Source organism: Rutidosis leptorrhynchoides, chromosome 11 (assembly GCF_046630445.1).
Source record: "Rutidosis leptorrhynchoides isolate AG116_Rl617_1_P2 chromosome 11, CSIRO_AGI_Rlap_v1, whole genome shotgun sequence".
Taxonomy (NCBI): Eukaryota; Viridiplantae; Streptophyta; class Magnoliopsida; order Asterales; family Asteraceae; genus Rutidosis; species Rutidosis leptorrhynchoides.
Genome location: NC_092343.1, coordinates 2898226 through 2924381, shown reverse-complemented (window position 1 = coordinate 2924381; position 26156 = coordinate 2898226). Strand labels below are relative to the sequence as shown.

The following is a 26156-nucleotide window of genomic DNA, read 5'->3' as shown; positions in this document are numbered from 1 at the left end:
AAGGTTATTTTTTTCATTCAGATGTCACTAACAAATGCATCGATGTTGAACATACATTTTTATATTTTTTTTCACATTTTACTATTAATTAACCAAAATATCTAACTTACATGGGTACTAATTACAAATGCGAGAAACTTTTATCATAGGAAACCCCATTTTTGCAAATTTCTCTCGCATATCGAATTATGAATGATACGCTAAAGTCGGAGTGGCGGAACTTGAAAGAACTTATAGGAGGGGCAAAATAAATTTATCATAAAATGTTTTTTTGTTATGAGTTAATTGATATGTTAACCCGAATATAAGATATAATTTAAAGCTTCTACATCAACAAACTTATTACTATCACAATTATTTTTGAACATAGACACTATAAAATTACTTATATGTAAAGAGAATCTATATTCTATATATTGATTAATTTTGTATTTTATATTGAAAAATAAATCTTCTATATAATCTAATAAACCTCTAAAATGATGATGTAATCATTAAGCTTAATTTTCATAATGATGATGTCATAATTATATATTAATTTAATTTAAAAAATAATACACAATCTTTTATAAAAAGAAATATTAATCTCTCATAAATTGTAATTTTATTTTTCTAAAAAAATGTAAAAGGTATTTATTATTATTATTAAAAATATAAATATAAATACTCAATTTTGAACGAACTTTATGTTTGTAAATATCAACGACAAGTTTTTTAGTCGTAATAAGTGGTTCCACGAGGCAATAAACTAAATGACTTTAACATTTACATTCACTTAATATGTAAAACATACCATTAAACTGTTTCATTTAAATAAACTCGTGTTTTCACGGGTCATTTCACTAATATAAAATATATGGGTAATATGTGTATGTACACTATGTACACATCAGTAATAAAATGGGGAAATGAAATACTCCGTATCATTATCATATTAAGGAGTTTATTACTCCGTATGTTGTGATACATAAAAATATAAATATAAATTAATACTCTGTATATAAGAGTATCCCACTATACAGCGAGTAAATTAAGGTGCTAGTCAAAAGAACCTATGATCTATTTCAACTTTCAAGAATAAATAGTACAGGAAGAAAAATAAGCTCACTTCTCTTTCTTCAACCTCTATTCTAACCTCCATTTTTTTCTTTCTTCAAAATACTACCCCAAACTTAATCTACATTGAATCATCACTATAAATACAACACAAGTTACTCAAAATCTAGTGGGGGCGGGTGCCCCTCCCTGCCCTCACTAAGATCCGCCCCGCCTAAAGAAGATGCTAACTGCACATGTCTAAAGTTATAAAATGTATACATTCAACAATCTTCTATAGTATAAATTTTATATATTTAAAAAAAGTACAAGTGCAACATATAACTTGTCTTTCTTGGATTGGGGAACCTTGAACATAATTTGATTTTTCAAAACTTTATGTTGTAGTTCAAGTGGTAGTGCCCTGACACTCTTTGTTAGATGTGGCTCATGCTTTTTCTTATGTTCTTCATCGGCGCTCGCCAGATGTATCACTCATCCCGCACCTAAGGTCAGGAGTTCGACTCTCAGAGACTACAATTGCACATAAGATTATTCCCTGACCTTCAGATCCACCAAAGTTCGTCCTTCGCACATTGCGTTGCGGGAGCAGCGGGGAGGAGGAGTTTTACCGGCCGTACCCTCAGATTGGTTCAGGTTTCTTCAAGGGCATCAGTTGAGGAAGGGTTGTGCAACTAAGTGAGATGATCACGTGAGTAGTTTAGTCCTGTCTAGGTGATTCTAAAGTGCTGTAAAAAAATTGATTTTCCAAAATGGAGGCATAAGTTTGTACTCAGATTACGGCTTGCAATCCAAACCCTGAAACCAAATTTTTTTAAAAAAAGGTCCATTTGGTCCTCTCCAAATCTGTTTAAATCTATCTAATTTTACCCTAAATCCGTTTGGGTCCATTTACCTTTAAAAAGCCCAATAACTTAAAGACCTGTTTAAGTCAAACAAATAGGTCGTCCGAGTGTCTATCAGGTCGTAGAACGAGAAAGAAGGCGAGGGTGAAAGATACATACGAATTACGTAGCTCATCTAAAATTGAAGGCGAGGGTTTTGTCTAGTGCTTAAAATTTAAGCTTCATTTCAGCTCAACTTTTCCAATTTTTTCATCAGGTGCGATTTTAATTTGAAATTAACTTGGGGTTTTGTCACCAATTTGTTTTACCTCAGTTATGGTTCTACTTCTATATTATCAGTTGTTTCGAAATCGGGTTTGGTGAGTTCTTTTTGTGGCTATTTGTTTGTTTCATGTTGTTGCGTGTTTGAAATTAGGGACATTCAGATCTATACATTAAATCTCCAATTCTCTATTGTTTATTGATTTACATCTTTTGTCTAACCGTGATATACTTCAAAGAAATTTGTATGTTTGCTTTCGTTACTTGGCTCCTGGACTCATTTATCTATGCTTATTGTGTTGATATGGTTCATGATTTGTCTTATACAATCTGAACAAAATCCCGAAAGTACTTCACAAATAAAAAGGTCGGCTGCTTGTGAACATTTTTTATGCTGTATTTGTTACTTGTTATGCATTAATCTTTGGCGTATGAATCTCTGTTTTGTTTATCTGCTAACTATTAAGTATGATTGAAGTACATATATATTTGTGTGGCTAACTGCAGGTCAACAGTAGTACTAAATGTTTATTGATATCTTTGTTCACATTTCTTGACTTTATAAAGCTTAGCAATTTGGTAAATTGTATTACTACTTGTTTTATGGATAGGAATTCGTAAATTTTGTCCACAAAGATGAACAATAAAAAAGTTTCACCTGGTGAGTCAAATGATGCCAAGGGAAAACAAGTTGCTGAGGTGAAATCCAGAATCCATCAACCAAGAAAACCGCCAATTCCATTGTTTAGACCATTAAGTTTGAAGGATAAGTCAAAAACCTCTAAATCCACGTCACACAAGGTTACACCAAAAGGTAAAGACACCGATTATCGCTGGGCATTTGGTTAGTAATTTATGTTTGCATGATTCTTCTTTTGTCATGTTATATTACACATGTGTTTTCTTTTGTCGGCCTTTAAAAGTGGCGTGTGCGGCCCTATACATGTTGTGGTAAAAATTAGGCAAAAAAATGAGCCTCGACCCAAACCCAACCCAACCCGTCTGGACCCGATTTTAAAAGTTGACCCATTTGGATTCTATTCGTTTGGATCCAAACCCAACCTAAGACCTTATTGTACTCAGATCATAGTATAAGGGTACAAAATACAAACTTATAAATTATTTTATTTATAGGTCAAATGTAAAACGTCCAAACCCTAACAAAACCCCGAAGCGTTTGATTCCTTCTTTGAATCGTGTTCTGATTGATAAAATAGTCTCTCCTTCCAAAACTAACACTGTCATTATGCTTGCTTCCAGAAGCAACCTCCAAGTTTCTTGATTTATAAATTAATAATTCTTGTAGCTGGTATGGTAACCTTAAAATTTATTACTCTAGTATTAATTAATCAATTTTTATTAATATGTTTGGTTTGGTACTTTGGTTAGATATAGTTTAACCGTGATTATATAATGCAGTATGTGATCATTCTTTCTTTGCGATCTCTCTCTTTTTCTTTTGCTTCCTGCGATTTTCTTAAACAATCTCTCTCAAATTCATCCATAACATCAGGTAATCCTTGTTACTTCATTCAAATCCTCGTTTAAATTCTTATTTCGACGCTTCTTCTCGATCTTTTGAAGATATTTTACCAAAATTGATTTGAAATTATTTTACCAAAATTCGATTTGAAGATATTTTACCAAAATTCGTTATGAAGATATTTACTAAAATTCGATTTGAACTAATTTATGTATATAATACTTACCGAATTCGATTTGACCTAGTTTGTGTATATAATACTCGACGAATTTCCTGTATGATCTTTGCTGTACAGAGCTAGGTTTCTCTAAGCTACAAGGTAACAAAAAATCACCATTATTGTGTTAGTTGTGCTTTCTCTTCTTTTGAGTGACTTAAAACAAAATTTTCTTGAGCTATTTGAAAGAACATGAATTCTAGATATTGAAGTTTGTCATTTATCAATATATATCTTACTGATAAATAGAGTTATAAGTTATATTGTGTTGGTCAATTATTTTATATATAACACCTGTAACTCTAATTTAGTATAGTTTATTTATTTGTGTAAAATAAAATATGACATGAATGATGCCATTCAAATTGATTTTTCTTGGTACTTCTTTTAAAATGATAAGACTCTACATTTTGTGCTTTACAAGGTACTCCTTATTTGATTTATTTGATGAAAGGATAGAACATTTTGCATCTAATTTTGTTTCAAATCTTGTGTTGAGTGTGCAATGCTAGATGCAAAATGTACTTAGAACCCAAATAGCATTGTACACTCAACACAAAATTTGAAACAAAATTAGATGCAAAATGTTCTATCCTTTCATCAAATAAATCAAATAAGGAGTACCTTGTAAAGCACAAAAAGCAGAGTCTATCCTTTTAAAAGAAGTACCAAGAAAAACCAATTTGAATGACATCATTCATGTCATATTTTATTTTACACACATAAATAAACTATACTAAATTAGAGTTACAGGTACTATATATAAAATAATTGACTAACACACAATATAACTTATAACTCTATTTATCAGTAAGATATGTATTGATAAATGACAAACTTCAATATCTAGAATTCATGTTCTTTCAAATAGCTCAAGAAAATTTTGATTTAAGTCACTCAAATGAAGAGAAAGCACAACTAACACAATAATGGTGATTTTTTGTTACCTTGTAGCTTAGAGAAACCTAGCTCTGTACAGCAAAGATCCTACATGAAATTCGTCAAGTATTATATACACAAACTAGGTCAAATCGAATTCGATAAGTATTATATACATAAATTAGTTCAAATCGAATTTTAGTAAATATCTTCATAACGAATTTTGGTAAAACATCTTCGAATCGAATTGTGGTAAAATAATTTCAAATCAATTTTGGTAAATATCTTCAAAAGATCGAGAAGAAGCGTCGAAATAAAGATTTAAACGAGGAAATGAATAAAGTAACAAGGATTACCTTATGTTATGGATGAATTCGAGAGAGATTGTTTAAGAAAATCGCAGGAAGCAAAAGAAAAAGAGAGAGATCGCAAAGAAAGAATGATCCAGAGCGGTGGATTTGTAATTAGGGTTGAGGGTATAATCGTCTTTTGAACATTCAGCCTGGGATGGAATTAGATTACATCGCGTTTATGAAAGAATCTCAATTCTGTAAATAAGGGAATATATAAATTCCAATGGAATTTATTTTTGTGGAATTCCATGAGCCAAACACAATATGATATGGAATTAAATTCCAATTCCATTGGAATCCTCCAGCATTCCGCGAGCCAAACGGACCCTAAGTAGTTGCAATGAGCTGCTGTTAATAGCACAATATGATGTTGAACACGTGACAACTTTGTCTGCTATCCATCCTCTAAGGAGAGAGTGTTACGAGTTGCCCCCACTTCCTTCACCTATGCCGTACATCCTTTCCCGACAGTCATGTGGGCTTGGTTTTGATAATGACAACAACACTTTTAAAGCGGTGTTTGTTTTCCCGAAAGATACTGGTGCACCTTCATATAAACATGAGTTGGTAAGGAAGAACCTATGCATCATGGTGCATGTATTTGGAAAAAACTCATGGGCATGAAATACCCCAAGTCCCATGTTTACCCATATCAGGTGAACCCGTATTCGCGAATGGTCGTTTGCATTGGTTGGTTAGTCTTTCTGATAGAGTAACTGATGACAAGGTTATATGGTTTGATGTTAGGAAGGAGGAGTTTGGATTGATTTGTCCTCTCATAACGACAAACAAGAAAATGATAAGCGATCATCTGGTCAATCTGAATGGGGAGGTTGGTCTTGTGCAAAGAAATAGTGATTTAAGGGAGGTTTGGGTATTCAGTTTGAAACTGAATGAATGGGTGATGCATTGTCAATTTGAAATTCAAGCCCAATTTCCTAGAAGCGACATAAGGGTTTTAGGATGTTGGAACAAAGATGGGGATGTATTAGTTACATGTATACACTATCGGTTCTTTGTTTACAATTTGAAACATGGGGCTACATATGAAGTCGACGTTATTGGTCGAGAAAGAATGTTAGAGACGGGTATAGTAATGTATCCACGCAGCGTGTTATCAGTCCTTGGCACCAACACAAAATCTAATTCACTCCGATCAGAAACTATTGATTCTAGAAACTGCCGCTTCTAACTAACTCTGTTACATATGAAGTGAGTATTAAGTCCTTATTATTCTGTTTCTTAAAATTTACGCATCTTTATGTTTTTTGTCACTTTATATTACCTTACTACTTAATGTGTTGATAACCTGCTTAATTACTTCACTTCATTTGATGATAAAAAATGTTAAGTGTAATGCGGTTTTATGATGATTAAGATAAGATGGCCAGAGTATATATACTCTGATATCGTGCTTGTGCCTGTATTACTAGCTACTAGTCATAATAGGTAACGAGAGTTATATGATTCTCTTTCATGAGGTAATACAAGTGTTTATGTTATTATATGAGATTTAAGGTCATGATATATATATTCATCTTATACTACTAAAAAGTTTTGAATTTTCGTGGGTTAATATTTGTGTTTTGAAAACATACTTCCATAACACATAATTGAAGTTTTTCTTTCTGAATTATCATGTTAGATGGTTGAAAAGAAAAAAAAAAAACTGATGTACTTTCATCTCTTGAATATAATTATAGTTAATTATATTAATAGTTATTATTATTACTATTGTGATTATAACTATTTTTATTTTATTCATTAGAGTATTATTTTGCAGCTAATATATATTTGTTTTTGTTTTGATAACAGATTAAGTATTCATCCTCAGTAAAATTTGCACATCTGAAGACGGAAATCTCTCAATTGTTTCATCATCCGTTTTCTTCCAACAATGCTATTGATATTGATTATAGGATGACCTATTACTACTCATGTAAGGGGCTGACCTAGAACACGCCACACCACACTTGAGATTTCCCGTGAAGAAGCTTGATATACTCACTACTAGCTATGTGAACCGGCCAGCTTATGCCACAATATATACGTATTACATCTAGGGATAACATGTTACTCCGTAATAATTTTTAGTTATGTTGTTGAGCAGTATATTTTATTTTTTCTAAATAATTTATTAACTCATGTCTGATGATAAAGATCTAAAGTAGGTGTTAATGCCAGCTAATTATGGTTTGTACTCTTTTTATCATTGATTATATGCTAAGTCTATCAAACCTCAATCATCTCAACACTGTTCTAGCTCTACTCAAGTACCATTTTTTCTGCTAAGCCAATTACTGTTTAATACTTTGATCTAAGGATTTAAGTATTTGTTACTTACAGAAAATGTGATTTAAGAATAGCACGCAACCCTTAAAAAAAGAAAGAATAAAGACTTCATTGTAGAATGTTTCCTCACATTTTTTTTGGACATCAGTTTGGATCACCCAAGGGACATCAGTTTTGAATAAATGAATTGAACGAGTCAAAGGGAAACTTTAGCACTTTGAAAGATCGGGTGGCGGAGGTAACAACTTTTGGTTTGGAAGTTTTCCATCAAGAACTAGCCAACAAGTCTTCCCAATTAACTTGTATGAACTTCCAAATGGCAATGCATAAACCGTACCCCTGCTCAACATGTAAAAAAGGTCATATCATTTAAAGCAGCAATGTATTTTGTGTTGTAAGAATAAGCACTGCATCAACCATGAAAACAAACATGGATTATCTACTAGAAATCGTATAGCAACCCATCCATCATAAGGCACACCAATCATGTTTCTGTAATTTTGGGTTTTAATCTACACTTGTAAATGGGTTTGGAGGTACGGAGTGTACACCCATTAAGTGATAGATTACCTGGACCCAAAAGTGATTTTCCATTATTTACTATCATGACTTGGTCTACCTGAAATTTGACTAAGTGTTTTCAGTACTAAGTTTTCTTAGTAAGCTGAAATTTGGCTAAGTGTTTTGTGCTGGTTGTTCTGCATTGCTGGTCCTTGTACTAGTTGTTCTGCATTGCTGGTCCTTGTGCTGGTTGTTCTGCATTGCTGGTCCCTGTGCTGGTTGTTCTGCGCAGCTGGTCCCTGTGCTGGTTGTTCTGCGCAGCTGGTCCTGTTTGCTGGTTCCTCTGCGCTGCTGGTCCTGTATGCTGACTTTTGCGCTGCTGGTCCTGTATGCTGACTTTTGCGCTGCTGGTCCTGTTTGCTGATTTTTGCGCTGCTGGTCCTTTTGCAGTGCTGGTTTTTAAGAGACAGCAGTAAGAAAACACTTAACACAATTTTGAGTGATTACGGAAGAATTATTCTTGCACCCACTTTTGCTTTAGTGGTTGAAGGAATAATACTTGTTTATTATAAAGTGATCACTCATGCTTTGATAGTTGTAAAATATAATATTTGTTTATTGTAAAAGTAACAACTTTTACTTTAATGATGGAAGTGATAATATTTGTTTATAGAAATATTCTTCCTGTAACCACTTTTGAATATTATAGAAGATACTTTTATTAATCAATCGGCCAATTGATTTTAATAAAAGACTCTTTCATGATTAAGGGTGTATATAAATATATTAACCAATATGCATGAGAAAAATACACAAGTTACGAACACCAAAATATTCTTCTGCAAAAGGAATTCTTGTTTCTGCCAAAACAAGAATTTAATCTCCGTCTTATCCCAAAGTGATATTCGTGTAACCCAGGCTATAAGGGTCGAATAATTACTTTCGGAAAGTGATACCACGATTCAGTGATTTATCCGGCTATCGATTATTTTACCCTACACGAAAGAATTTAATAAAACCTCCAACAATCGAAAGTAATTATTTGTTATAATCGATGGCGGCTACGATGAAACACATGACGGCAAATTTCTCCAAACTTGATAAGTTTGAGGGAATTGATTTTAGGAGATGGCAAAAGAAGATGCACTTCTTTCTGAGCAGCATGAGTGTGGTGTACGTACTCAGCACACCAATTCCTGAAGATCATGGTGATGATGCCACTATTGAACAAATTCGGAAAAGGTGCAAGTGGGAGAACGATGACTACATCGCTAGAGGTTTAATCCTCAATGGTATGGCTGATTCCCTTTTTGATATTTACCTAAATATTGAATCTTCTAAAGAACTATTGGACTGTTTAGAAACCAAGTATATGTCTGAGGATGCTTCTAGTAAAAAATTCCTTGTGAGTAATTTTAATAATTACAAGATGGTCGATTCTAGACCGGTCTTGGAACAATACAATGAGCTCATTCGTATACTTGGTCAATTCACACAACATAAGATGAACATGGATGAGTCTATTCAAGTCTCAAGCATAATTGATAAACTACCTCCATCTTGGAAAGAATTTAAACATTCTTTGAAACATAAGAAGGAGGAGTTAACTCTTGTTGAGTTGGGTAGTCATCTGCGTATTGAGGAATCCCTCAGGTTGCAGGATAATGACAAGCCAAAGAGCAACGAAGTTGCTGGTACGTCTGTTGTCAATATGGTGGAACATAAAAAGTTCACTAGTAATAATGACAAAAAGGGCAAACGTAAACATCAAGGTTATAACAAGGCTAATCCGAACAAGAAGTCTAAATTGACTTGTTGGAAGTGTGGTAAAACTGGACACATGAAAAAGGATTGCAAGGTTATTTTTGGTAATAATAATGCCAAAGGATCTAGCACAAGCGGTTCGGGAAATGGTTTAAACAACCACAACTCGAAAGGTCAGAATATATTTAATAATTCAAATGAGAATTATTATGTTTCATATATATCTGAGGCTTATTTTGTGCAGGATGATGATTTCGCGTGGTGGGTTGACTCGGGAGCCACCACCCATGTATGCAAGGATAGATTTTGGTTCAAGACTTACGAGTCCGTGACTGATAGATCAATTCTTCATATGGGAAATGAGTCAACAGCCTCTGTTCATGGACGTGGAAGTGTGGATTTGTGTTTTAGTTCTGGAAAAACTATTTGTTTGTTTGATGTTTTGCATGTACCACAAATAAGGAAAAATTTGGTTTCCAGTAGTGTGTTAAATTGTTGTGGCTATAAACAAGTGATTGAATCTGATAAGTTTGTTTTGTCAAAACATGGTATGTTTGTTGGTTTTGGTTATTTATGCAATAGAATGTTTAGACTTAACATTAATCACTTGAATGTTAATTTTGCTTTTATATCTACTTCTAGCATAAATAATTCTACACTTTGGCATGCTAGACTAGGACATGTACACTTTAAAAGAATGCAAGATATGTCTAAAGATGGATTAATACCGGCCTTTGACATGAACAATGAAAAGTGTAAAACGTGTATGTTAACAAAGATCACTAAGAAACCATTTCAAAATGTACATCGTGATACTGAAATTTTGGAATTAATACATAGTGATTTATGTGATTTGCATGCTACTCCTACTTTAGGGAACAAGAAATATTTTGTGACTTTTATTGATGATGCTTCTAGATTTTGCTATGTTTATTTGTTACATACTAAGGATGAAGCATTAGATAAATTTAAAATATTTAAAACTGAAGTAGAATTACAACAAAAGGCTTTGATTAAAAGACTTAGAACGGATAGGGGAGGTGAATACATTGACCAATCGTATTTCCAATCCGTTGGTATTATCCATGAGACCACAGCTCCATATACTCCACACCAAAATGGTATATCTGAAAGGAAGAATAGGGTCCTTAAGGAAATGGTTAATTCCATGTTATCCTATTCGGGTTTAAGTGAAGGATTTTGGGGGGAAGCTATGTTAACAGCTTGTTATTTGCTTAATAGAGTTCCTAACAAAAGAAACAAGATTACACCTTATGAACTTTGGAATAAAAGGAAACCTAACTTGAATTATCTCCGGGTATGGGGTTGTAGGGCGGTTGTAAGACTACCTGATTCCAAGAAGAAAAGTTTAGGTGAAAGAGGTATAGATTGCATATTTGTTAGATATGTTGAACATTCCAAGGCATATAGGTTCTATGTAATAGAGCCTAATGAGTTTGTCTCAATCAATTCTGTGATTGATTCAAGGGATGCAATCTTTGATGAAAATCGATTTTCATCTATACCTAGACCAAAGGATATGATTCCAAGTAATAATGGAATCAATAAGGATTGTAATGATGAAGTCTCTGAAAAGGCTGTTGATCAGTCACTTGAGCTTCGGAAAAGCAAAAGAAAAAGGAAACCTAAATCATTTGGACCAGATTTTTAACTATACTTAGTTGAAGGTTCTAGGGATGATGTTTCTACCCAATATTCGTATTGTTTCAATGTTGATGATGATCCTAAATCATATGATGAAGCAATGAGGTCTCAGGATGTTGCATTCTGGAAAGAGGCAATTAATGATGAGATGGATTCTATCATGGGCAATAACACTTGGGTGTTAGCTGATCTACCTCCTGGTTGCAAACCTTTGGGTTGCAAATGGATCTTCAAAAAGAAGATGAAGGTGGATGGAACTATTGAAAAATTCAAGGCAAGGTTAGTCATTCAAGGCTTTAGACAAAAGTCTGGAATTGACTATTTTGATACTTATGCTCCTGTGGCACGTATCACTACCATTAGACTGCTGATTGCTTTGGCTACGATTCACAATCTAGTTATTCACCAGATGGATGTGAAGACAGCATTCTTGAATGGTGAATTGGATGAGGAGGTTTATATGAACCAACCTCAGGGCTTTGTCATGCCAGGAAATGAAGGCAAGGTGTGCAAACTTGTAAAATCCTTATATGGTTTGAAACAAGCACCCAAGCAATGGCATCAAAAGTTTGATGAAGTGATTTTATCTAGTGGTTTTAAATTAAACCAAGCAGATAAATGTGTATATAATAAATTTGATGATTCTGGTAAAGGAGTTATAATTTGTCTATATGTTGATGACATGTTAATCTTTAGGACTGACCAAAGTCAGGTTGATTTAACAAAAGAATTTTTGTCATCAAAATTCTCCATGAAAGATATGGGGGAGGCTGACGTTATCCTTGGCATTAGGATCAAACGTGAAAGCAAAGGAATTTCGATTTGTCAATCTCATTATATTGAGAAGGTGTTGAAAAAGTTCAATTGCTTTGAATGTAATCCTGTGAGTACCCCTGTTGATCCAAGTGAGAAGCTTATGCCTAATCAAGGTGAAGCTGTATCACAACTTGAGTATTCTCAGGTGATTGGCTGTTTGATGTACGCAATGACTTGTACAAGGCCGGATATTGCTTTTGCTGTGGGAAAACTGAGTAGATATACTAGTAATCCTAGTACTCATCATTGGCAAGCAATTAGGCGGGTACTGAAGTACTTGAAGAAAACTATGGACTATAGTTTATCTTATAATGGGTTTCCTTCGGTAATAGAAGGATATTCTGATGCGAGTTGGATAACCAATATTGAAGATCATTCTTCAACGAGTGGTTGGGTGTTCTTGCTTGGGGGAGGTGCTATTTCATGGGCTTCTAAGAAGCAGACATGTATTACCAACTCAACGATGGAATCTGAGTTTGTTGCTTTAGCTGCTGCTGGTAAAGAAGGAGAATGGCTTAGAAACTTGATCCATGAGATACCATTATGGCCTAAACCTATAGCACCCATGTCTATCCATTGTGATAGTGCTGCGACATTGGCAAAGGCTTATAGCCAGATGTACAATGGAAAGTCTAGACACTTAGGTGTCAGACATAGCATGATTCGTGAACTCATCATGAATGGGGTGATTTCTATAGTGTTCGTGAGGTCACAACAGAATTTAGCTGATCACTTGACGAAGGGATTGGCAAGAGACTTGGTGAACAAGTCTGCTGTGGGGATGAGTTTAAAGTCCACATAAATTTCTAATTATAAGATACCCAATTCCCTTCTGATGAAAATTAGAAGTTGAATTCAATGTGGAAGGCTTATACTTAGAAATTTGGAGTACAAAATTTTGTATCATCCCAAGGTAAGGTATGTACTCGGACCTGTTGAAGGTGAGGATGAAGTTTAGCTTCTTAATGGTTTATTTGAAAAAGTGCAATAGCAGGTGCATGACTGAAATGAACTACCTATGTGAATGTGAAGTTTTGCCGCTTCAACAAAGCTTGGACTTTTGCTTTAGATACATTCATGAATGGATATGGACACATGGCTTGTAAAGTGTCAGGATAGCTTTAGAGTATTTGAAAACTTATGTGTATGTTATTTTCAGTTATTCAAATGGGTTGAAGGGTTCAATTCTTAGAACACCCCGATTCTCGAATATTTGGAATGTGTAATGTACTAAGGTGAAAATTCAATCTTCAAGATATTTTCATTTATGCATGAGTTTTGTTTTAATTTGTTTAATTCTCATGAAACGAATTGCACTAAATTGGGGAGGATTGTTGTAAATTTAGTGTAATTTTGGGTTTTAATCTACACTTGTAAATGGGTTTGGAGGTACGGAGTGTACACCCATTAAGTGATAGATTACCTGGACCCAAAAGTGATTTTCCATTATTTACTATCATGACTTGGTCTACCTGAAATTTGACTAAGTGTTTTCAGTACTAAGTTTTCTTAGTAAGCTGAAATTTGGCTAAGTGTTTTGTGCTGGTTGTTCTGCATTGCTGGTCCTTGTACTAGTTGTTCTGCATTACTGGTTCTTGTGCTGGTTGTTCTGCATTGCTGGTCCTTGTGCTGGTTGTTCTGCATTGCTGGTCCCTGTGCTGGTTGTTCTGCGCAGCTGGTCCCTGTGCTGGTTGTTCTGCGCAGCTGGTCCTGTTTGCTGGTTCCTCTGCGCTGCTGGTCCTGTATGCTGACTTTTGCGCTGCTGGTCCTGTATGCTGACTTTTGCGCTGCTGGTCCTGTTTGCTGATTTTTGCGCTGCTGGTCCTTTTGCAGTGCTGGTTTTTAAGAGACAGCAGTAAGAAAACACTTAACACAATTTTGAGTGATTACGGAAGAATTATTCTTGCACCCACTTTTGCTTTAGTGGTTGAAGGAATAATACTTGTTTATTATAAAGTGATCACTCATGCTTTGATAGTTGTAAAATATAATATTTGTTTATTGTAAAAGTAACAACTTTTACTTTAATGATGGAAGTGATAATATTTGTTTATAGAAATATTCTTCCTGTAACCACTTTTGAATATTATAGAAGATACTTTTATTAATCAATCGGCCAATTGATTTTAATAAAAGACTCTTTCATGATTAAGGGTGTATATAAATATATTAACCAATATGCATGAGAAAAATACACAAGTTACGAACACCAAAATATTCTTCTGCAAAAGGAATTCTTGTTTCTGCCAAAACAAGAATTTAATCTCCGTCTTATCCCAAAGTGATATTCGTGTAACCCAGGCTATAAGGGTCGAATAATTACTTTCGGAAAGTGATACCACGATTCAGTGATTTATCCGGCTATCGATTATTTTACCCTACACGAAAGAATTTAATAAAACCTCCAACACTTTCAACAGGGTCCACATGATTGAACTTCTTTGGGTATGTGTTAGGATCATAGTTACCAAACCTCGCGTGCATAGCTTTCGAGAGCTCTGGTTTATTGTGTATAGTAGGGTGACTCCTGGTTCTTTTTTTGGTTTTAATTTGTGGTGAGATGCCACCATATTTTTGGACGAGCGTGCACTTTGCACTCTCCAAACTCGTCATTGAGTATAATTCAATAACCCTTTGCTTTCAAGTAAATCTCGATTAACCAAAATGATGGTCGATAACACTAAAAGCACGAACATCTTGTAATATCCTTTAGTGACAACATTAGAATAGAATTCATCATCACTACTCAAGTAGTGGCCTTGATCTTTAGCCCATTGACAGTATTATTTCTTGCCTCTAAAATCATCCCAATTGTTAACCAAGCTCAATATTAGGTGGTTTCTTCTCTTGAATATAATAATTATAGTTAATTATAATTATTATCATTATTATTATAACTATTTTTATTTATTTATAGTATTATTTTGCAGCTAATATATATTTGCTTTGTTTTGATAATAGATTTTAAGTATTCATCCTCACTAAAATTTGCGTATCTGAAGATGGAAATGTCTCAATAGTTTGATCCGGTTTTGTCTCAATAGTTTGATCCGGTTTTTTCCGTGGATGCTATTGATATTGATTACATGCCAGCCTACTACGCCTTTCAGGGGTAGAGTCGACCATTATGGATCCAGCTAGAAAGCGATCAAGACTTGATGATGTGCATTAGTCATTGCATAAGCAATAAAATCACCCAACTTCCAATTCGTGTTGTACAATGTCACACCTCAAATCAAAGATTCTTCCCAAGAAACGTCACAAGACACTTGAGATGTACCTAGGGCCGGTCCTGAGTATATCGATGCCCGGTGCGAAATAATTAATTATGCCCCACTAAAATTTTTAAATAATCATAAAACACGTTTTTGTTGTTGTAACTCATCTGAAACTTGTCTATCACAACATAGCATGAAACGTAATTTTGATGCCCCAAAAGGTATGATGCCCGGTGCGGTCGCACCCTTCGCCCTGCCTCAAGTCCGCCCCTGGATGTACCCTGAAGTTTGATATGCTTACTAGCTACGCGAACTGGTGAGCCTATGCCACAATATATATGTATTATACTTAGGGATATTTTAATATTATTATTACTTACTGTACTTGGTACTTTCAACAGGTGTTTGTTTTTGTTTATTTATATTTATATTATAATACTAATATTGATATTGATATTGATATTGATATTATTATCATTCAGTTGTAGAAAGTATGCATTCAACAATCTATATGAATCATATATATAAAAGTACAAGTACAACATATAATTATTGGGTTCCTGAGATGCGAGTGGTGTTTCCTCTCAAAAATGCGTGTGTGACAAATGATCGCGAAGGTAGGAGAACGCGGCGGGGATAATCTATCTTTCTTTGAGAACTTTAAACATAATTTAGTTTTCCAAAATGCAGGGATACGTTTATACTCTGTTCATAGTATAAGGGTAGAAAATGCAAACTTGACTATTTATTTACTCCGTATTATTTTTATTTATTGGCCAATATAAAACGGCTAAACCCTAAAACAAAACCCCCAATTCTTCATCGTCCATTTTTCTGATTTCTTTTTACAGCTTCTTGTTCCTCAAGCAAAAATGGCGAAGCGTTTGATTCCTTCTTTGAATCGTGTTCTGATTGAGAAAATAGTTCCTCCTTCCAAAACTAACACTGGCATTCTGCTTCCAGAAGCAACCTCCAAGGTTAATTAATTTATAAATTTATATGCAATTATTACCAGTCTTGTTTCTGCAGTTATTCCAATCGGTGTAACGTAGAACTAATCATGATGTGAATATTATGTATGCTCAATCATAATATGATTTATAAATGTAATTGCATTATGTGCACATATGCACACACAGTATGTATGTGTTTGTATAAGTTTGCAGATTATAGCTTTTTAGTTAAAAAAAAACTGATAATTGGTCGTTGATTTAGCTGAACTCTGGTAAAGTTGTGGCTGTGGGACCGGGATCGCGTGATGTAGAGGGGAAGTTGGTGCCTGTTTGTGTCAAAGAAGGGGATACTGTTTTACTAGCTGAGTATGGAGGAACAGAGGTTAAACTTGGTGAAAAGAAGTGAGTATTAACTTCTTATTATTCGGTTTCTTACAAAATCCATATCTTTATATATTCGTCACTTTAGATTACATTGGTACTTATCATGTTGATAACCTGCATTACTTCACTTCATTTGATAATACAGTAGTGTAATGTGGCTTTATGTTTATGATGATTAAGATAAGATGGCTGGATATACTCTAATATTGTGCTTGTAAGAAACCGATAGATATGATTCTCTTTGGTGAGGCTATAGAAGTGTTTATGCTATTATGAGATTCTAGGTTAAAATATTCATTTTATACTACCAAACATTTTTTGGATTGCCTAGGAACTTAATCATATTTTTAGTTCCTACGCATACATTACTACGTTGCAGTTTGACATGGCACCTTAGAAAAGTTAAGAAATACATGTTTTCGTAGTTGATGCTAATATGTACTTAAGGGGTATGCCTTATCATATTTGGAGTCTTCAATATGCCATTGATATAGCTACCTAATTCCTTGAATGCTTATGCCATGGAAGTGTTGCTGGTAAGCTTGTTCATCCTTTTGAATAAAGTTGTCAGGTTTTACTTTTTAATGATCTATGTATGTATTGCATTTTCGTGTTAATATTTGTGTTTTCTAAACTTACTTCCATAACACATACATTCTAGTGCCATGGAAGTTTTCTTTATGAATTATCAAGTTATATGGTTGGAGAAAGAAAAACTAATGTTATCTTTATTTTTTGAGTTGTTTTTGCTTTTGAAAATGTGAGTTCATTTAACTTAGATTGATATTCTGTTGATTCGAGCTTACATTTGAAATTATTGGTAATCATTGCAGGTATCATTTGTATGATGACCACGACATATTGGGAACGTTGCATGACTAATCTTAGGTACGATATCGTAACCATTCAAGAGCATACTTCCACGACCATAGATTGTATGAAGTAATTAAGTGCCTAGATGTATTTTTGAGAACCATGAAAATTGAATGGTAGTTGTGATTGGGTTTATAAGGAGTTATTATCTCATTATTTACCGAATGCTTTATTGAATGGTGAAATTGATATGGTTGTGGTTTTTTTTGTCTAAGAGCAAATGTCAAAGAAATTTTTTTATTCATTTTTGGTGACTAAACTTCGCAAATGTCTCCCATTTTATCACTTAACCCGCTGATCAGTTAGTTGACTTGTGCGATGCCAATATAATCAGTGAAATTGAAGAAATGTTTTTCTTCATGAAACAAAATTACACATTACCTCTAAACTTCTAAGTATAATATAACATGTTATATAAAGATGTGATAAGCAGGATTATCATATGCATTGTAATTGTAATTGTAATAATGTAATTTTAAAGAAATTTACTATTGGTTGAAACAAACTGAAACCATTGGCTTTGTGGATTTTCAAAGCATCTAGACCAGTTGTCTGTTGCACAAATGCATTTCTTGCTCAAGATATTCGAGTTATTATTAGGATCAAAGTCTAAACAAAGATCCGCTCCGTTTTCATCTTTGCTAGCGATTTGAAACCTGGAATTTGGTATTGACTTCCATGTGGTTTGGTTGGTGTAGCAATCCGTCGTTAGCGTCACTGGAAGCCCATCTCCGGCCACCTTGAGACACAACGGGGTGCTTGATAGTTGGATCGGCGTGTAATCGCCTACATGTCTCCATCCAGTTAACATGTGGCATTCATCAGCAAATATTTCGTTCTTGTGATCAACCATTATGCATAGCCCCGTCAATGGATGGTAAATGAATGTGTAGTTGCTTGAAGTCATTTTTGGAACTACATGAAACATCCATCCATCAATTATCAATTATCAATTATGAGTATAAAACCAACAGCTTGGCAATAAAATGGAAGTCAGTCTGAAAAACATTACCTTGTTGTTTTTGGTGGATCAGATACAATTTTCCGTTAAAATCAGGGTTTCTAAGCTGGTTCCAATTTCTATCAAGCAGCCCAAATTGTTCATCCATATCTTGGACCCCTTGTCTAAAGTAATAACTTCCTTGCAAACCCCAATAGGCCCAATCCAAGTCCATTTCAGCTAAATAAGCCATGTAACAAGGTAGAAAAAGGTTATCAGCAAGGTTTGTGCCGTTTAGGTTTACCCCGAACTCGGAGATAAACAACGGGGCTGGATTTGGACCCGTTGTTAAAAACCCGACGTTCTTACTTGTATCACGAATAACACTATCACAAATTTGATTTAGTGGTTGACGTAGCCATTTGTCTCGTCCGCTTGACCATGTGTATCTATGTGACTCGTAGACTACTTTGTTTGATAATGCATCATCTAGTCCCAATGGCTCGTGTTTTAGTGCAGAGAAATCTAGATCATAGTTTAAACCCGAGATGATGACTAATACATTTGGGTTAGCATTGTGGATCGTTTTTGCACCTCTACGAAACCATCTGTACCATTCATCCACATCTTGACCGGGCCCACGTAGCTCATTTCGTAAACTCATTGCCACAACCTACAAATATAAAGTATTTAATAAGTCTATTTAATCGCGACGATATTACAAACTTCTGAATAAAGATTATTGGAAATTTACCATAGGAGTATTTATGTAACGTTCTGCCACGATAGACAAACCATCCAACCATTCTTGTGGATCGAAATATTGATCTCCAAAGAACCCATTTCCATCATTGTTAGAACAACACCACATTGGTTCGCTCACATGGTTATCGAGAACCACCATGAGACCATGGTCCTTAATCGCATTTACCACTACCGATAGAGCATCAACAACCGTAAGATCCAAAATTTTAGGATTATTCCTCTCGAGGCCCGCAATTGCGCTCATAAGGTGCAACTCACGAAATGTTTGATCAACGGTCTTGTTGCTATAACGAGTGAACATATTAGTAGCCCAAGTGACTCGAACGCAATTAAACCCCATTGAAGCAACATGCCTTGCAATGTTACCAACTGGCTTCTTGTCTAGCCCCTCGGCTAACATGGGTTTTAAATGAGCGGGCCAGTTTACACACTTAAACTTGACACGCTCACCGCTCAACTCGTCAACAATCCATCTCAATTTAGTCGATAAAGGAAGGGAATGAGAGAAACTTACACCAAAAAATAGCAACAAAACGAAAAAATGAATAGTTTTCATCATCTTTTCCATTGATATATAGTAGGTGAACTAGCTAGCTACATGAAAAGTTGAGAGTATTGTTATTTATTATATAAACTATATAGAAATAAAATAAAGGAAGATGAATGCATTGAGAGAGTAATGGGGCCAAATATATTGCACTCTTTAGTATCGGTTCAAACAGAATAACACAATATATCTTTTTAAACCAACTTACTCAAGATCATCATCCGGGATTTGGGCCTGAAATAAGATACTTCGTTAATGAAGTAGAATAGTATTATTTTTATCTTTAATTAAATAGATAAATAATACTAAATGTAGAGTTGATGTAATATTTTGTCGAGTATTGTGAAGCTTTGTTGTGGACTTCTTCAAACAATGGATGTGTAAACGGGGACGAAGTTTTCTGTTATGAAGGCTTAATTTTTTTACCTAACATAGTATGTGTATGCTGTTAAAGTATTATAGTAAAAAGTTGTTAATGTTAACCATGTAGTATTATAGTTAATTAGATCACCTAACCTTTTTTATTTGACGTCTGTCTTCTGATAACAAAATATTTATTTTCTTAATCATTTTAAATATCATCATTATGAATTATCATTATTCATTATTCATTATAAAATCAGTAATAATTTGCATTCTGATTTATGAAGATACAACATTAATAAAACTATAATGATTATACCATACAGATATTTTTGACTTGGCAGGTTTCAATTTTCAACTTCTTGTATTATACAACATTAATTATTCATGAGTTTTCGAGACCAACTGCATAACAAACTTCTGTTGAGACTCATTGAAGATGCATGCCACAAAATTCGTTGTACATAATTTATTCATCGAAACAAAAAGAGCCAAGAACGGTGTGACAGCTGTTATCAGCATAATGTTAGCCTAAACAAGAGGGATCACTGTTTTGGTCTTTTGTGTGATTCCATTGGCCGGTGGTAATGGTTTTCCGGCCAAAAACCCCCTGAAAAGAGCAATTGATCTCTCAGGTTGCGAAAATGGAGCTTCATGCGACGCCCCTCGAATGGTTGCAAAAGTTAGAACGTCACCATATACTTGTGTCCATCCACCAACCTGCACAAAACCAAACTTATTAACCAATATAAATGCATCAAGAAAGTGTTAGATGTGAAGGAAATTAAAACAAAGAGAAATTTGGATCAGGATGAATGTCATGTTTGGTGACTTAGGGTCACCGTTGGTGACATCATGTGTCATACGTAAGATTGGTGAAACAAATAATCCATGTTTCAAAACGTGAAAGCATGTGTCACTACGTGAGAATTAAGATCGAAGGTTTATTGGAGCTGTTGGAATTATATGTCACGTATGGTGACATTATCCTCACCAAATGTGAGGTTGCAACTTGTCCAGCAAGTTGAGAACACGTATTTCTTTTTCTAAGTTGTCCTATAAATATAACCCCATGTAACCTGTAAATGTGTGCACAACATAATAAAGAAAGATATCTGGTTTGCGTCCGTGGAGTAAACCATTCTCCGTGTTTTGGAGTTGGGATATAACCACGTTAAATCCTTGTGTCGTTTTATGCATTAATTTATCGTTCTTATGCTTTATTTATTCGTTTATCGTTCGTGGGTTTGGTGATTGGTTTAAATCACCTGTCTTGTTGGGTCCCAAATTCCTAACAGAAAGTAGAGGTGGTGAAATGAATGGGTTGGGAGATCGGTCAAAATGGTTTCGATCATATGTGACCACATAAGACTTTTCGTCCAATAAGATCACAAAAGTTATATTACTACGTATTAATACTAATACTCGTTTTTCAGATCAAAGGATATTTATATGTCTTATGAATTAAATATACATTAAGCCACTTTCTTCCCACTTGACTTGTTTAAACTTTTATATTTTCCCATATGACCTATTAAAGCATATCATAGACTGAATCTAAGGTTCTAGCAACCACTGCTAGAAAGCAAAAACATCTAAATTTCAACATCTTATTCATAAAAATAGTAACAAAAAACTAATGATGTATTTTGAAGAAAAGCACACACACCTGGTTACCATTGAACCAGGCCCTGTATGGTAGAGTTGTGTTCAATCCTAATTGCTTAACCAAACCATTGATCACAACTCTCGTCCCAGTCAACGGGAGGACTGAATCTTGATCACCACTGAAAGAGTTAACAAACAACATCATACACAATACACTAAATCCATAACTACACAAATTTATGAAGAAAAAAAGGTTTAGCTAATTATTAACCTGTAAACAAAAACTCTAATGCCAGACTTGAGAAGCGAGACCAACACAGGAGTCATTGGTACCTCAAGATTCTCCATCTCATAGCTTAAAACCCTGCCGCCAAAAGAAAAAAAAAACATGGTTATTGGTAGGACACTAGGACCCTGTCATGAAAAGAAACGAGGAACTTGGATTTGGGTATTACTCGCTACATGGGCTCCATTCGCTGATACCCACCATTCTGGCATGGAAAGCGGTCTGAACATCCTTTCGGTTCAAATATTGGGTCATTTCGTCCTCAACACAAACATCTATCTTGGTCTCCGTATCTTGCTGTCAATTGAAATAGCTGTTAGAAACAGAAACAATAATGGCCCATATCATTAGAGGTAGTAGCAAAATGGGTGGGTTGTATTCAAGGTTGAAAAAGACGCGAGACGGACACGAGCCGGGGAAGGACCAAAGGTGAATTGGTCAAAACGGGGACATTAACTTTTAAATAAAAATATATTAAATAATTAAATATTATTCCGTACTATAATATTTCAGACTTAAATATTTCGAACATAAATATTTTAAAAATAAATGATTCACAAATAAGATGAGTGGTGTTATTTTATATAATACGGAGTATATAGGTTTTGTATGATGTTTTCTAAAAATGAGCTTGGGTTTTCCGTTTACAATAGAACAAGGCCAAACAAAAAGTCAACTTTTGACTGATGTTGACCGACTTTTCCAGATTTTGACCTGACTTTTAGGGTTGACCGACTAATTAGATGTTTTTGTGCGAAACGTGACGGGCTAGTGACCAAACCGCCGCAATGGCTGCCACAACCGTTGTTTGCAACCATGGGTGTATGGTTATGTAAAGGGTCAAGAATTTGGTTCAATACATATTGGGCCAGGCTGGTTTGATCTCAAATATGTTGATTTTAGAATTCTGAAGTCATTATAACCAATTGGGCGTCAATTATGATTATGAAAGCTAGATGATTTCTACATTTACATATTATAAACAGAAACTGTGAAGTTATATATATAGCTTACACTTTGCTCGAGAACTTGTGATTGTGAAAAAACATTCGATAAACACACGTCGAGAGTGATATCATACGCGTTCACAAATCTACCAATCTCCTTTGAAGCTTGATTTGAAACTCGTGAACATGTAGGTGTAAGAGACCTGGATTGTGATTGCCTTCTGATAGTCGAGTAGTTGCATACTCTATTGAACATGTCATATGTATCATCCGATATCAAACCGTGAGACCAAAGATACTCTCCCCTAGAATTAAAATCCGTATTGAATTCCAAAAGTGGATTACCTATCTGTACAACAAATACTTAGTTCATCATCATCATCAAGGGGATAATCTGGTCATTTCATAACTTAAAGGTTGCTAATTGTACTTACTGCGATTCCCTTGAGATTAATTTTGGCTTTTGAGTGAACTATGAGATTTGCTAGTTGAGGAACATAGTGTCCTGCAATAGACAATACAATTAAGCAATTTAGTAGATTTTGAATTTGAATACACTATAGATGACATTTGACCCACATGCATGCAAACCATAAATGTGCATATATGGTAAGTTTTATCAGACTAGTAATCCCATTTTAAATCTCTTTTAAAGTCTCTACATTTATAATACCTGCATAACTTTCGCCTGTGATGTAAAAGTCCCTATTCATGTATTCAGGATATTTCTTGAACCAGTTCACAAGAAAAGCAAGATTATCACCAGCTGAAATGTAAACAGTTTGCATTATTGTACTTAAAAATATGTAGCAAAAGCAACAATAATATAAATCCTATAGATACCAACTCGAAATAATCAGCACATAATCATTTTGAACCTGTCATGACATCATTCGCTGAAGTATAGAAGGATGTATCAACAGAATAAGAGAATCCCACTCCTGCTGGTGATTCCAAATACAACATATTTGCCTCTGTCAATTAAAGAAACAAAGTTATATCCTTAAACTTATAGTAAGTTATATATCCTGAAAATCACAAGACACATAAATCAAGGGTAGCAATGAATGAATTAGGGCAAACATGGAAGGCTTCACTTTTAACATTCAATGCTGCAATAAATAACCTCAGCAAAAATAACAGAAAATGAAGATTTTGCATTTATTATAAGTATACCTTTATTCCAACTAAAATCATTTTTCAACAAAACACTACCACTTGGTTTAAATGGACCATGCTCTACAAATGCCCCTTCTCCAACTGATGAACAACCTGGCCCTACACAATTTTATAAAATTCAAATAATTAATTAATTAATACTACAATTAGAATCAATGGAGTACTAATTAATAATAACAAACTATAGTAAAACTTTAAATTACCTCCATTTAACCATAAAACAAGTGGTTTGGAAGATGAATTAGATTCAGCTTCAACAAAATAGTAAAAGAGAGATCTCCGTTTAGCTTTATCGACGGTTATATAACCGGCGAATTGTTTGAAATTGACCGGAGGTTGACCAGGTAGTTTAACTACCTCGTCAGAGACTAATGTAACTGAGTTCACTCCATCTAAAAATGTAAGCATTGATATAATTAAAATTGAAAATTTTAATTTTGTATAGTTAAGAACACATGATGACATGATTGATTCAGAAAAATGTAGACGAAATGTGTCTGTGTGAGATATACTTTGATTTCAGTGGGACTATAAATTCACGATGTACAACAATCCATGCTACTTGTACAAGCGATAATGGCTCTACATCCTCTCCCATATTCTCCTTTTCGTTTTAGCTTATTTAATTTAATTTTCATAGTAAGAAACATTTTATCACCAAACTGAAATCCATACTCTCTCGATCACACAATTAAAAAAATTAATTACGACTACAAATTATTTGTAAAAATCTTAATACAGTTTTTCGTTAAAGCAATCTCTATTTAAATCTAAAGTCTTTATTCTTTGTTTATAGTTAGGGTTTGGCTATCCTAAATGCACATCTATGTATCAATAGGCATGGACCATATTTATCACGGTCGATCTCGAAAATTTAATTATCTAGAACGAATTGAAAAAATAAAAAATAAAAAATCCTTGAACCCTAACGAATGATATAAAATATTTAAAAAAATTTCATAGGCTTTAAAGAATAATACTATGGCCCCGGAAGACTAGGGCTGGGTGGAGCTGGGATCTCCTCGGGATCCTCGTCACTGTCGGAGATGACCATTAGGTCAAGTGAGTGACTACTATCCCCAGAAGACGAATCACCAGAGTCGTCGGAGGGTAACGGTGACGGAATAGGTGAGTCAGCAACAACAGTAGGCGAAGTAGCAGACGAATTGTTGGGAAATTACGGTCTCACTAATTCCCACCACCCAGTCCAACAATAATAGTAAAGAAATAAGAACACTACACAACGCAAGATTTAACGTGGAAACTCCAAAACAGGAGAAAAACCACCGGCCCCCAAAGAGAGAAATACACTATATCACAAATTGTTACAATGATATAGACGACTCTCTTAAGCCAACTACACTCTCCAAAATATTTAACTAATACAACTCTCAAACAAGGGTAAGAAAGAAAGAAATAATCAAACACTTAAAGTGTATTGATTGATGCAAATTGAAATGAAGACTTAGCCCTCCTTTTATAACCAAGTCACCTACCTCCAACTTTCTCCTCCCACCTATGTGGGATAACATCCTTCACAAAGTAACCATATCAATTTTTCTATCAAAAAATAAAACCAACAAATCTCCACCTTTTTGATAGAAAAAGATAACGATACTTTAACATATAAGGATAACCGATATAGATGATTCCTCGACGACAACTTCAAGATCCTCATCTTCATGCCGATGACATTATCTCCCAAGAGACAAAACTTGCATCTTTACCGAGCATTGTCTAAACCGACAATCATTGTCATTACAGACAATCATAACTCTTAACAAGAATTATCATACTCCACCATTAAGAGTATAGCACTTAGAATATCACATTCCAAGCATTTCACCTCGGCACATGTTGTTGAACAACCAGCTGAAACTTTATGGTGCAACTTCCCTGTTTGGCTTTCCCGAAAGTCTCATCAGCTACAACATCAGTTTCCACCACACAACCTGCATCAA

The 26156-nt window shown here is 34.5% G+C and overlaps 3 protein-coding genes across 3 annotated transcripts; 1 reads left to right on the top strand and 2 right to left on the bottom strand.

The window, feature by feature from the left end:
- The first annotated feature begins 16151 nt into the window (after nucleotides 1–16151).
- Nucleotides 16152–17754, top strand: LOC139877665 (10 kDa chaperonin, mitochondrial-like). Its single transcript, XM_071865097.1, has 3 exons — nucleotides 16152–16327; nucleotides 16566–16705; nucleotides 17521–17754. The coding sequence occupies exons 1-3, from the start codon at nucleotides 16223–16225 to the stop codon at nucleotides 17567–17569; spliced, it is 294 nt and encodes a 97-aa protein (XP_071721198.1). The 5' UTR covers nucleotides 16152–16222; the 3' UTR covers nucleotides 17570–17754.
- A 281-nt stretch (nucleotides 17755–18035) lies between these two features.
- LOC139877235 (glycosyl hydrolase 5 family protein-like) lies at nucleotides 18036–19833 on the bottom strand. Its single transcript, XM_071864652.1, has 3 exons — nucleotides 19255–19833; nucleotides 18573–19173; nucleotides 18036–18475 (listed from the first exon to the last, which is right to left on the bottom strand). Exons 1-3 carry the CDS (start codon nucleotides 19831–19833, stop codon nucleotides 18036–18038), a joined length of 1620 nt encoding a protein of 539 aa, XP_071720753.1.
- Nucleotides 19834–20499: 666 nt separating this feature from the next.
- Nucleotides 20500–24911, bottom strand: LOC139876645 (serine carboxypeptidase-like 45). The gene is made up of 10 exons (XM_071863999.1): nucleotides 24399–24911; nucleotides 24193–24294; nucleotides 23895–23990; nucleotides 23690–23782; nucleotides 23451–23521; nucleotides 23084–23365; nucleotides 22239–22366; nucleotides 22055–22147; nucleotides 21845–21962; nucleotides 20500–20895 (listed from the first exon to the last, which is right to left on the bottom strand). Exons 1-10 carry the CDS (start codon nucleotides 24658–24660, stop codon nucleotides 20707–20709), a joined length of 1434 nt encoding a protein of 477 aa, XP_071720100.1. The 5' UTR covers nucleotides 24661–24911; the 3' UTR covers nucleotides 20500–20706.
- Between the last annotated feature and the right edge of the window lie 1245 nt (nucleotides 24912–26156).